This window comes from Anoplopoma fimbria, chromosome 20 (assembly GCF_027596085.1).
Source record: "Anoplopoma fimbria isolate UVic2021 breed Golden Eagle Sablefish chromosome 20, Afim_UVic_2022, whole genome shotgun sequence".
Taxonomy (NCBI): Eukaryota; Metazoa; Chordata; class Actinopteri; order Perciformes; family Anoplopomatidae; genus Anoplopoma; species Anoplopoma fimbria.
In genome coordinates, this window is record NC_072468.1 from 4,850,760 (window position 1) to 4,862,114 (window position 11,355).

Sequence of the window (11,355 nt, forward strand, 5' to 3'; positions counted from 1 at the left end):
TATTCTTGTGCACGTTCACTTTGCTTATGTTTTGTGCCTTGATAAGTCATTTTCAGTTAAGGGCAGTGCTAATGACATTTTTCACAAATTTCAACTTTCAGAGAACTAAATGTGGTTAACTTGTTGACATTGCTATTGTATTTTTTTTAGGACAACAGTCTTGGGGATATCCTTTGGCATAGCTTTTCTTATCCTTTCCTTGATCCTCCTCATATGTTTTATTGGACACTTCCTGGTAAGTAAATCCATTTACTGCGTACATAATTATTTTAGAAGTGCCCTTTCGCTTAGTGTCCCTTTTCTATTAAAACCTGTATTTAACCAGGATATGCCTGCTCTCTAGTGGTATACTTTTGTGCTAGTGTCACAACAAAGGCATCTGAGTGTTCAACAGTCATCCAAGTGGCACTCTGGTCATCTTAACGGCCCATTAAGTTCCATGGTTGTTGGCCTAAGAACCCTTCAGTTTTACCTTTGGGCAAAAACGAATCCGGACCTTCTTCATGACCAGAGCCTGTGCACACCACTGCTTTGGTTCATGCCTCATGATCAAACACACCAGTCTCAACTGGATGTTGTAATTCTGGGGTTTACAGCATACTTAATATATTTGCATTGTTAATCATACTTAATATATTTGCATTGTTAAAAATGAGAAAACGATAAATTAAGTTCTGCTAAAACACTTCTAACAATAGAATCGCTAACAGTGCCTTTACACCTTTTGAACAGAATCCATTTTGCCGCAGTTGGATCTAGCCACTGGAAGATGGTCTAGGGCTTCAAATGCTAATTCTGCTCTCTTCTGAAATATTCCTGGTCTAGTTAAAATAAATGAAAGAGCAGCAGAAGGAAAGAGAATGAGGGGGAAAAAAGGAAATTAACTGTTAAAACATTAAAGGTGCAATAAAATTCCGCAAGCCGTAGGCCTATACAACCCATTGCACCCAATGTCTGATCTTTAAGTCTTTGCAAGTGCTGCTTTGCTCTGAACTGTGCTCCCTATGGATGTTGCCCAAGGCTCAAAAACAAAACGCAACACTCGAGCTAATTTTGAGAAGCCGCCTTCAGTCTTTTGTGAACTTTGCTTTGGTTAATGTCTTGTCATTTTCTACTATTTTGGAAAATACAGACAACCGTCACAGTTTATTTTAGGGCTCCTTTGTTATAAACCAGAATCTGCCTGTAGTTCATAGATCCTTTGTGAATAGGAACATTAGACTCTATAATCAATATGCATGTATTTTCCGTGGCACAGTGTTGCAGCAGAGGGTCTTTCAGTTTCAAGAGCACATTCAGTTCTTGTGTCCCAGCCTCATATCGCAAGAGGGGATCAACAATGAAATCATTCCTTTTTTTCCAATATAGTATTTTAAGACAAGAAGACATATATATATTTTAGTTATAATTCGAAAAGTCAGTGACTCAAATCTTGAGTTTTTGAATTAAAATCATAAATGAGGACTTTATACATTCAAAATGAATCATGTGGTTCGGCTGAATTTTATAATTATAGGCTGAAGATGGTAAGAAATTCAAATAAGACTTACATGTTCTCCTCTCAGACAGTCAGACAGTGTGACGAGCCAATCAGTTGAATTTTAAGAGTCCCAGTAAAACAACAGCCGCATGCTTCACTGTTAATTAAGCTTACTGTAAGTAAGGTATTGACCTACATAGCATTTATTGTGGAAATCATGTCACTTTAAGCAGTGAATGATGATGGGTACCTTAGAAGGGTTTAACATGCCTTTTTTATGAACTGAATTGCATATTCTACTGGTTCTGTGACTGTTACTTGAAATCTTCAACTTAAATTAACCCTAGCAGCTTACTTGGTCTTTGGTCATTCAAATATTTTTTTTAAGTCATTTTTCTTTGTACTGCTGGACTAGAGGTGAAAATGCCATGTTTTCAAAACAAACTGCGCCTCACTAGCTCTACATTTCTGGTTATCTTGCTGGTGCATAATACAGACTGTCATCCTTACTTTATTATATTCTAATTCACATCCCTGAGCTATTCAAATGTCACATTCACTCAGCTCCAGCGATGCTCAGATATTGCTCTGAGATGACCAAGCAAATGATTTGTACTTTCACTGTCATTGTCTCGCAACGAAACACATTCAGTGGAAGGCAGCGCTGCAAAGAGGAAAAGTAATTGAGTGTAACAGGCCCAGCCACCATTTGCAGAAGCACGGGAAGATTTCCTTTTTGCATCAATGATAACTCAGTAATGAACAGTATGTAAACATATTAGAATCATAATGATATATACTGGGTTGTCTGTCAGGTAATATTGCTGGGTTAAAATGACAAGCAGGATTGCACATTGTCTCAGATACGTACAAACCTTGCCCTCAGTTATAATGATTTGATTAGTAAAGCAGGAGGTAGAAGCTCTTTAAGCTTTGCTTTGGTTCTAATGCAAGTTAACATAGTATTGTTGCAGTCAAACTGAATGGTTTGCTGGAAGCTATATATATATGGTTTGCTTATATCATTTTATATATAATGGGATCACTTGCAGTGGTCATATGGTAGAAGTTATTGCATGTAGTTTGAAATATATTGCAGTATGCACCATTAAGTTGATAGCACCCCTCTTTTCATAATTGTATGCCTCTTGATCTTGTTCTGCGACTCATGCGTTCTTGTTTTGTGTGCTGTTGTGTGTTCCTGTCCCCGCAGCACTGCAGTAAAAGCGCCTCCAGTTCTTGGATGTGGCTGCTGAGGTCATCAGTCATTATTGCCAACAAGCCATGGCCCCGCATCACTCTCACCATGACAACCACAGCTCTAATACTCATAATGGCAGTCTTCAACATGGTAAGCTTTTATATGAAGGCACTGCAGTAAGGGAGGAGTAACACCAATTAGGCTTCAGTAGGAATGAAGTATCACAACCCTTCAGATGGCATCCCCTTATTAGTAACTGCAGTGTAATTAGAAGTTAATGGAATGCAACATTTTGTCACACAATTAAAATGAATAAATTGGCTCCTAGTTAACAAATAGAAAACAAGGATTTTTAGATCTTCTGCAAAATCATAGTCATCAAACAAACTTACTTGTTAATACTGCTGTCTTACTGAGTGAGCTTAATGTTAAAATAACTCGATGAAAAAAAATAATAATGCTGTGCCACAGCAGTAAATATGTCTCAGTCATCAGTGTGGGGGCTGTGGACACACTAGCATTTTAATGTAGTATTTTATCTGTTCTCTTTATATGTTTTCCTTTTTTTTTTTTTTTTTTTTTTTATATTACGCCTCAAACTAACTGGATATTTCGATGCATAATCAACTACAAAAAAATATCTTCTTTGTTTTGTTTTGTTTTTCCAAGCAGTTTATCTCCTGGCTTTTTATAAAATATAAACATAATGGTTTCCCTGCATAATAGTGCCGACACCTTTTGCATGTAGTGATAAGGAAATATAATACATAACAATTTTATTGTTATTTTACTCTTCTCCATACATTTTTTCAGATTTATCGGATTGTGCCATAGTTCTGTAGAGAAAAAAATAAAAAGGCTTGGTTAAAGGTGAAATAGTTGCCTGAGGCCTGTGAGGAAGTCGCGTGATAAAGCATGGTGTCACGACCCTGGTTTAGACCTTCACACAAATCGATTCCAGAGATTATAATCTTGTTTTGCGCCTGACGTGGGTCAGTCGCTCAAGGCGGATGAGCCAAATTAACTTGGCTTTGCTCAGTGTGGCAGCCAATCCTCATCTTATCCGGCAGGCTCTCTTCAAAGGACAATATTGAATGGTTGTCACTATTGGCCTCTTATCTAACAAGACTGTATTTTCCTCCTGCAAGTACAATTTCGAGGGTTTTGTCTTTAACCAGGCTGACGTGCAAAAAAAGCAGACAGGAAACTGTGTTTCCAATTTGCATATGAATTGTGTGTGCTTTTTTTTTCTCCGGTGGATTTAAACAAAAATGTTTTTAGCCCTAACCAAATAAATGACCAACCCTTAATTTCTGTTGACCTTGTGTTCTTTTTCCAGTTTTTTTTAGAAGACAATTTGCCGCCTCCTGTTCCTGTTTACAATTCATCAAATGAAACACAGTTTTACCCTAATGGACACCTAATTGCCTTCACAGGCAAAAACAATTTCTACCTTCCGGTAAGTGAAGATTATCATGATCATCTGTAAATTTGTTATCATCTTTGGTTGATTTATTCCAATCAATCTGACTTTCTGTCCTTTTTTTCTGTCTGTCTAGTATTTAATTTACAGTTGCATTCTGGGCCTGATCTCTTGCTCTGTGTTCCTGAGGATAAACTACGAGTTGAAGATGATTATCATGTTGACAGCTGTAGTGGTTTACAATGTCATTATATTACAAACGCATGCCTCTCTGCTGGATGAATACAGCAGATTTCTGTACAAGACTGAAAGTCTAGACAGGTAAGTCCACAATGACAAACAGATACTGTTCAAGAGAGCATCAAAGAAGTGTTTAGAGAGTCAAGGTGGATGAAGAGAAGGTGTGAGGAAGGCTGAGAAGAGAAACAAAAGTTATATTTAGACAATGGCCATCTGCTTTTAAACCTGTGGAATTCTGAGTAAATGGAAACTGTGATATGAAGAGAAAGGAAAGAAAGAAGGTCAACCTCAAGGTCTTCCAGTTAGTCGAGTCAATAATAGCTTTAAATGAAGGCACCTAGGGGGCATCCTTTGCAGGTGTTTGAACCATTTAAACTGGCTTCTATCCATGATAGTATTTTCTCCACAACCTGAGTTTTTCTTACAACCACTTTCCACTCCAACTCTGTATAGATGGGGGTTGAAAATTACAAGCATGCAGGATATATCAGCAATCCATTGATCTCTTGGTGCATCGGGTGCTTTTACGTGGTTATGGATTGTGGTATGTTAGAAAACTTGAAAGGAGATAAAGATTAGTAACATACCAAGATAAATGCCAGACTATGTAGTGACACCATAAGATATTATACATCATACTGTTTACTTCATGCTCTTATGGCATTTGATTAGAGAGGACACTCCTAATCTGACTACAATCTGAATTTACTGTCATCAGTTATGAAAAAAAATACAGAACTACTAACTAACAGCATGGTCAATGCTTCTGTGCCACTAACCGTTGAAAGTTTAATACGAGTAGTTTTCTTGTTTCTGCCACTTTGGATTTAACCCAATAAACAAACTTTCAAAATGTACCTTCAACATGATTTACAAGCCCTTGGGGCAGTTCTACTTCTTTTCCTCTCATGCTGTACTGAGGACAGACTGGACGCTATAGCGACTCACTGTTGCCTCTTGAGGTACAAGTGGTTTTGCCAGACGTGAAGGACCGGTGCTAGCTGCATAGCATGTTCAGTTCAGTAGATATCGCTGCAGCACAATACATAGACGTGTTCCTTCTTCAGATACGGTTGACATAGTTCATTTTTGAATAATTTAAACTAAAATTCTAGCCATATTTTACACATTGCATTAGATTAGTGGTGTTGCTTTTTAAAACCGCACATCATGACACTATCTAGTATCACCTGATTAGACTGATTATAACAGAAAGCAAACAATTCATGATTGCATAAATGCAACTAGTTTGAACTCTTTCTGCATTGTGGTCCAATCATGTATAATCAAGTCAAGTGTTTACCCTACAGCTTGTTTTTCTTGTTTTCCATAAGATCAATGGAATGTCAGTGTCATGTCAGAGTCTGCACTGAATGATAAGATTTTTGTTGCTAAAATAATGGAACTACAAATGTAAATCTATGTTAGTGAAAGGCAAGTCCTGTAGAAGTCTCCATTGTGATTCAGATTTAACAATAGGATATGGCTATTTCTATTTCTAGAGAATTGACTGCAGATGTATTATATAATTAGTAAGAAGTTATTTAGGGTGTGGAGAAACCACAGTACTCCTTGATGAATGAATTGAAATATACAATCAACATTTTGTCAGCTATAGCATGCATCATTTCTTTGATAATCATTTGTTCTGTATTCTCGTTTCACAAAAAATATCGGAGACCAAAAAGGGGAAAATTTAAATTCGTTGCTTTATTCATGGTGTCCCCTAATTTTGCAGGCATATGACGTAATACCGCTCTGGTATCCGACATGTGGGCTGCAGCACGAGTTTGAATACTTAATAACTATTCCCTTGCAGTGTAAAGGGCACAGTCTCACATTTGGGAATCCAGATGAATGAGGCTCTATACTTGCTGATTTTTGTTCATTCTAGTTGAACATTCTATTCCACACCACATTCCCATTAGCCTTCCCTGTTGACTAACAATTCAGGAAATCAGCTGCTTAATAAGGATAAACAGCATATTGAGGTAATGAGGCATAAAACCAGTTTCTTTTAGACATTGCAATAGAGAAGTCTTGTCCATTGATATGTCGCACATTACATGCCATGTGGAGAAAGGTAGTGACATGTGCCCATGTGCTACGTACCAAAGGCTGTTTGTTGTTTAGTCTGGTGATTTGACAATTTTATTATGGAGAGGTGGGCTGCTGGAAAATTGACAGAAAAACAATTTAAAGCAGTCTGACTCTGGCTAACACCTCATCAGATGATATGTACCAAAACATTGGTTGGTTACTTTTATTTATAATGTACTAAAGGAAATTGTTTTTTTCATGATATTGCACAGCTCAAATGTTGTACACTTGAGCAAGTTAACCAAGAGAGACTGAATATCGGACAAATCCCGCACTTGCTCCATCAACAGTGAAAGTGGAAAAAGTCTTCAGACATTAAGACACCACCACCCACTGCGATCTTACTAGAAAATTAAGAGATTTTCTCATAATGAATTAGTTGAAGTCCTACTTGCAAATTCAAGTATTTTGGATGCAATATCCAAAACAAAGCTGCATCATCAGATGGAATCATCAATTTCAGTCTAAATTGTCTGGTTTCCAGCAGAGGAAAGACATTAACTTTTTGGCGATTGACTTCTCTGTCCAAAGCTATGGGAATAGCATAATGGGATTTTTAAGGAGTTTGCCATCCTGTGAAGCCAGTACATTTCACACAGTTTTGGTCACAGTGGCAGAGAACGCATTCTTGCGATTGATTCAGATTGCCACTTCGGAAATATAACTGTGTTCCAGGAGGACCTCATGTTAAATTAAAAACATGGCCATGCCATTTGCTATATTTGTACTCAAAATAGCAATGTTTTTTAGTATTTGGTAAATAGTCAGTAGCATACTCTAACAAAAGTATATGCGATTAAATGAATAATTTCTCATTTTCTTTGGTATTTTTGTCATATACAGACATGTAATGTGTGATATGTATGTTGTTCTTGTGCAATGTCTTGACTCTATTTGATAATGTGACGAGACAATATGCCATAAAGTAGCTAATTTAGGAGCAAAATCTGTCAAGACTTGACAAGCCGAGCGAGCAGTCATGCCTTTCAAACATAAAAGCAGCAGTTAGTAACCAGGAGCAGTCATAATAACGTGTACTGAGTCCTGTCTTAACTACCTTACGCCACTCTTTGGTCAGCAGTTGTACAAAATGGGAGAGTGTAGAATTGACAAATCCAAAAGCCTTGGTCATTTCTTTAGTTGTAAAACTCATCAGAAACTAAATTAAATTAGGCTTCCTGGTTGTGTGCATTCCTGTCTGTCCTCCGTCACTGCCATCCATTCTGTGTAAAGAATTGATTAGATAATGAACCAGGCAAGTGCATAGCTTGCAGGCTGTTTTCTCGGTTGTCTGCTGAGCTCTGCCCTAGATAAGAGTAAGTGGCCATTAATATGCAAAATATGCTTGCAGAAATTAGGATGCAAACAGTGCAAACTGTTGGAGTGTTATCACACATTCAGAGCCTTAACTTAGACTTCTCTGCTATAAAGAATCAGTCTCATTATAGCTTTAAATATGAGCATTGTTGATTTCTCTAACTCAACTGCTCTCATACAGAATGCTTAGGGCTTTTTGTGCAACTCTGAGTGTGTTTAAGCATGAACTGTAGCCAGACTAGATTGTTTGCACACAGGACAAAACAAAGCTGTATCTTGGTTGGTTGTCTCATTCTTCCCTGGACAGGTGTCCTATTTTTAGGTTTATGGTGGTGAAAACACAAGAGCTTGAAGTGTTTTAGCAGTGCAGAATCTTTGCAGATGGTGAACAATATCTCGTTATTTATTGACTCTTGAAAAATGTTCCTTGTGAATGCACCCTGGCAAGTAAGCCCAGCCGCTGGAATGCAGATGGTAAACAAGCTCTTGTCACAGCAAAGCAGAAGTGACAGTCTTAACCGAGTGAAAGCTTGGAATAAAATGGTCTGTTAACCAATCATGTGACACATGTCATAGACTACAGATGATTTTTTAATTAAATAGTATTACTCTCATCTATGTTTTTTTTTTATGTTTTCATCAACAATTTCTGCTTTTATCTTTTGTCACTTTTCACTCCACCGTCTCGCTCTTTCTCTCTAGCACTAACACATCTTTGTTATTTCTCTGCCCTTCAAGACCAGGAATTCTCAAAGACCTGAAGACTATGGGCTCTATCTCCCTCTTTATCTTCTTCATCACTCTGCTTGTGCTTGCCAGACAGGTAAGTCCACACTTTAATAGTTTGAATGACGTTATCATCTGTTGTTTGCACATCTTAACCTTTCCCGCTCTGAAATGTCTCCATTGCACGTTTTATTTTTTCTCTTTGTATTATTGTGTATATGTGTTTATTTGTTTTCTCCCATTTTCAAACAGTTGGAAAAATCCATTCTCCCATGTACTGTGGTCTTTGTCGCCACTTACTTAGCCTGTTGGCCTGTGAAAGGTGTAAACTGCATTGGGAGAAGCACATTCTATATCTTTTACACACCTGTCACATGCCTCCCATTGAGGAATTCCACATTCCTCTGATCTCTTTAACCCTTTAATGCACTCCCACGGGTTAACACAATTGAGTTTGATGTACTACCCAGCTGCTCAAAAAGCAGTGCAGCTGGGGATAACATCCGGACCAGTGCGGTCATTGGCCATTATTTTCTTCACTATAGCTAGCTTTAGATGTTCACTCTGAATGCAGAGGAAATTGGATATTGGAATCCCAATACTACCATTTATAAGTCTTTATACTGTATGTTACTTTTATAACCTCAGAGCTTGGGGAAAAAACAGCAGAAGTAGAGAGGATAAAGCGTTTTAGCTGCTGTGCCACACTGGAGAGGCATCATGAGACCAGTTTGTCTAGCCTTCCTTCAGACACTATTGACCATTGATTTACAACAGCAAGTCTGAAGTTACACAGGTGGACTTTGAGATTTACTAGCCGGGAGATGCAGAGACCAGAGACTGGTCATTCATGTGCACTGTGCTTCTTGGTCTGACTATTTTTGGTTTACGCTACACTAAAGGGCCCTTGCTGTACTTGAATGCGATCTAGAAATCTGGCACTACTGTCCTCTGGAGCTACAGTGCAGTCTTAAGTACAAACATCAACTCCATGTATTTAAAGTAAGAATAAACAACCCATTGTAAGACCATTTACATTTTGATCATGCAGAAATGTTCATTTTTACTCTAAGCTAGTAGTTACATTCATTATATAACACAGTACATGTAGGCCATGTAGTACATGCAGTGTGTGACTGTATGCACATGTTAGTGTGCATGTTTACTTTATTTGTATGGTTAGGATTAGACTTGAATGCAGTATGAAGTCCCAACACTGTTAGTGAGAAAAGACATGTGCAGAGTAATATTTCTGTTTTCTGTCAGAGCTTATCATTAAATATGAAGCAGCTCATCCCCTGGGCTCTATACAGTGTGCTGAAAAAACAATATGGCTGCTACACTTTTTCTTTCCCTGCCGGGAATGAATTGTGTCCACAAAAAGCATAATGACTACATGAGTGGAAATACAGGTGTAAGCAAAATCAATACCTTTTACTTAATGCATCCTGTTCCACTGCAAAACTGATACTACACCCACCAAAAACATTAATTTGGCATTTCAAGTGTTCCAGCATCACAGGGACACATAGTTGGCATTGTAGTTCACTGAGAAAGTGTGCTAGATGAATTATTTATTGTGATTTAAATTGGTTACGTTCCAAAACTGTCGACACACTTTGAATTTCCATTGGGAACTTCTGTTTCTCTAAATGCATACAGCTTCTGTCTCACATTATGGGGAAAATGTGATGATAGTGCTGCTGGATTTGGATAAAGCCGCACATCTAGACATGGATTTTAGGTAGATTTAATTTGGGCGGATAATAAATGTATTTGTCAAAGTACTCTGTCCCGGCTCAATGAAAAGCCTGTTCTGCAAAAATAAAAGATACCATTTATTTATGTTTTCTGTCTCAAAAATATTGCTCTGATAAGTACACATTTGTCTTTGAACCCCCCCCCCAAACTCCTCCCTCTTCTCTGCAACTGGAACAAGTTATTGTATTTCTAAAATCCAATCATATTACTTTCTCTGCTTGATCATTTTTCCATAAAGTCCTCTCATAAAAATGATTCTCCTTGTTTGATGCATCCTCTTTATGAAATCAGATGAAATTGTGTACTGCTCAGGAAAAAGCACTTCACCCAATATGGAAGACAATTAGATGTCACTTAAGAAATTGTACCCACAAAATTCCCACTAGAGAAAGTAATTCCTCTCCTGAAACATTTTACTCCATCTTCCCTTATAATGTGTTCATTGCAATTGTGTCAAATTTGTAGTCCGTTCTCTTCAGTGTTTCATTTAGTTTTCTGTCTTTAAGCATTGGTGGAATTGACATTTTGTAGCTGTTTCTATTTTTCTCTGTGACTTGATGGAAGCAAGCTGTACAGCTGTACCTTCAGTCTCTTCACCTCTGTGTCCTCTTGTAACAGAATGAATATTACTGTAGGTTAGACTTTCTGTGGAAGAACAAGTTCAAGAAGGAGTGCGAGGAGATTGAAACAATGGAGAACCTCAACCGGGTTTTATTGGAGAATGTCCTGCCTGCACACGTTGCAGAACATTTCCTGGCACGCAACTGGAAGAATGAGGTAGGCAGCCATTAGGTTTTTTTTTTTTCATTTATAGTAATGAAGGATAATGCAAAAAGTGTTTTGACAAATGGATGCAGGTCAGATGTATGTGGTTACACAGAGGTCTTGCATTACCAGTGGCTATATGCCAAGATTACATTAATTCACTGCATTGCAAAAGCAGCTTACCTCAAAGATAATCTATGTTTAAGGTCATTACAATATATCTGAAATGTGTACATACTTTATTTCTTTGCTGCTATTTATGTTGATTTTTTATCCACTTAAAAACCAGGGTGTGCGTGCGTGCGTATGTGTGTGTATATATATATATATATATATATATAT

At 37.6% G+C, this 11,355-nt stretch overlaps 1 protein-coding gene across 1 annotated transcript in view; it reads left to right on the plus strand.

Moving 5' to 3' along the window:
• adcy2a (adenylate cyclase 2a) overlaps positions 1-11,355 on the plus strand; it is a 51,472-nt gene that overhangs the window by 33,232 nt on the left and 6,885 nt on the right. Inside the window, exons 15-20 of the mRNA XM_054621697.1 lie at positions 151-235; positions 2,694-2,831; positions 4,021-4,140; positions 4,241-4,425; positions 8,500-8,584; positions 10,867-11,025. Coding sequence (XP_054477672.1) covers positions 151-235; positions 2,694-2,831; positions 4,021-4,140; positions 4,241-4,425; positions 8,500-8,584; positions 10,867-11,025 — 772 coding nt within the window. The remainder of the gene's footprint in view (positions 1-150; positions 236-2,693; positions 2,832-4,020; positions 4,141-4,240; positions 4,426-8,499; positions 8,585-10,866; positions 11,026-11,355) is intronic.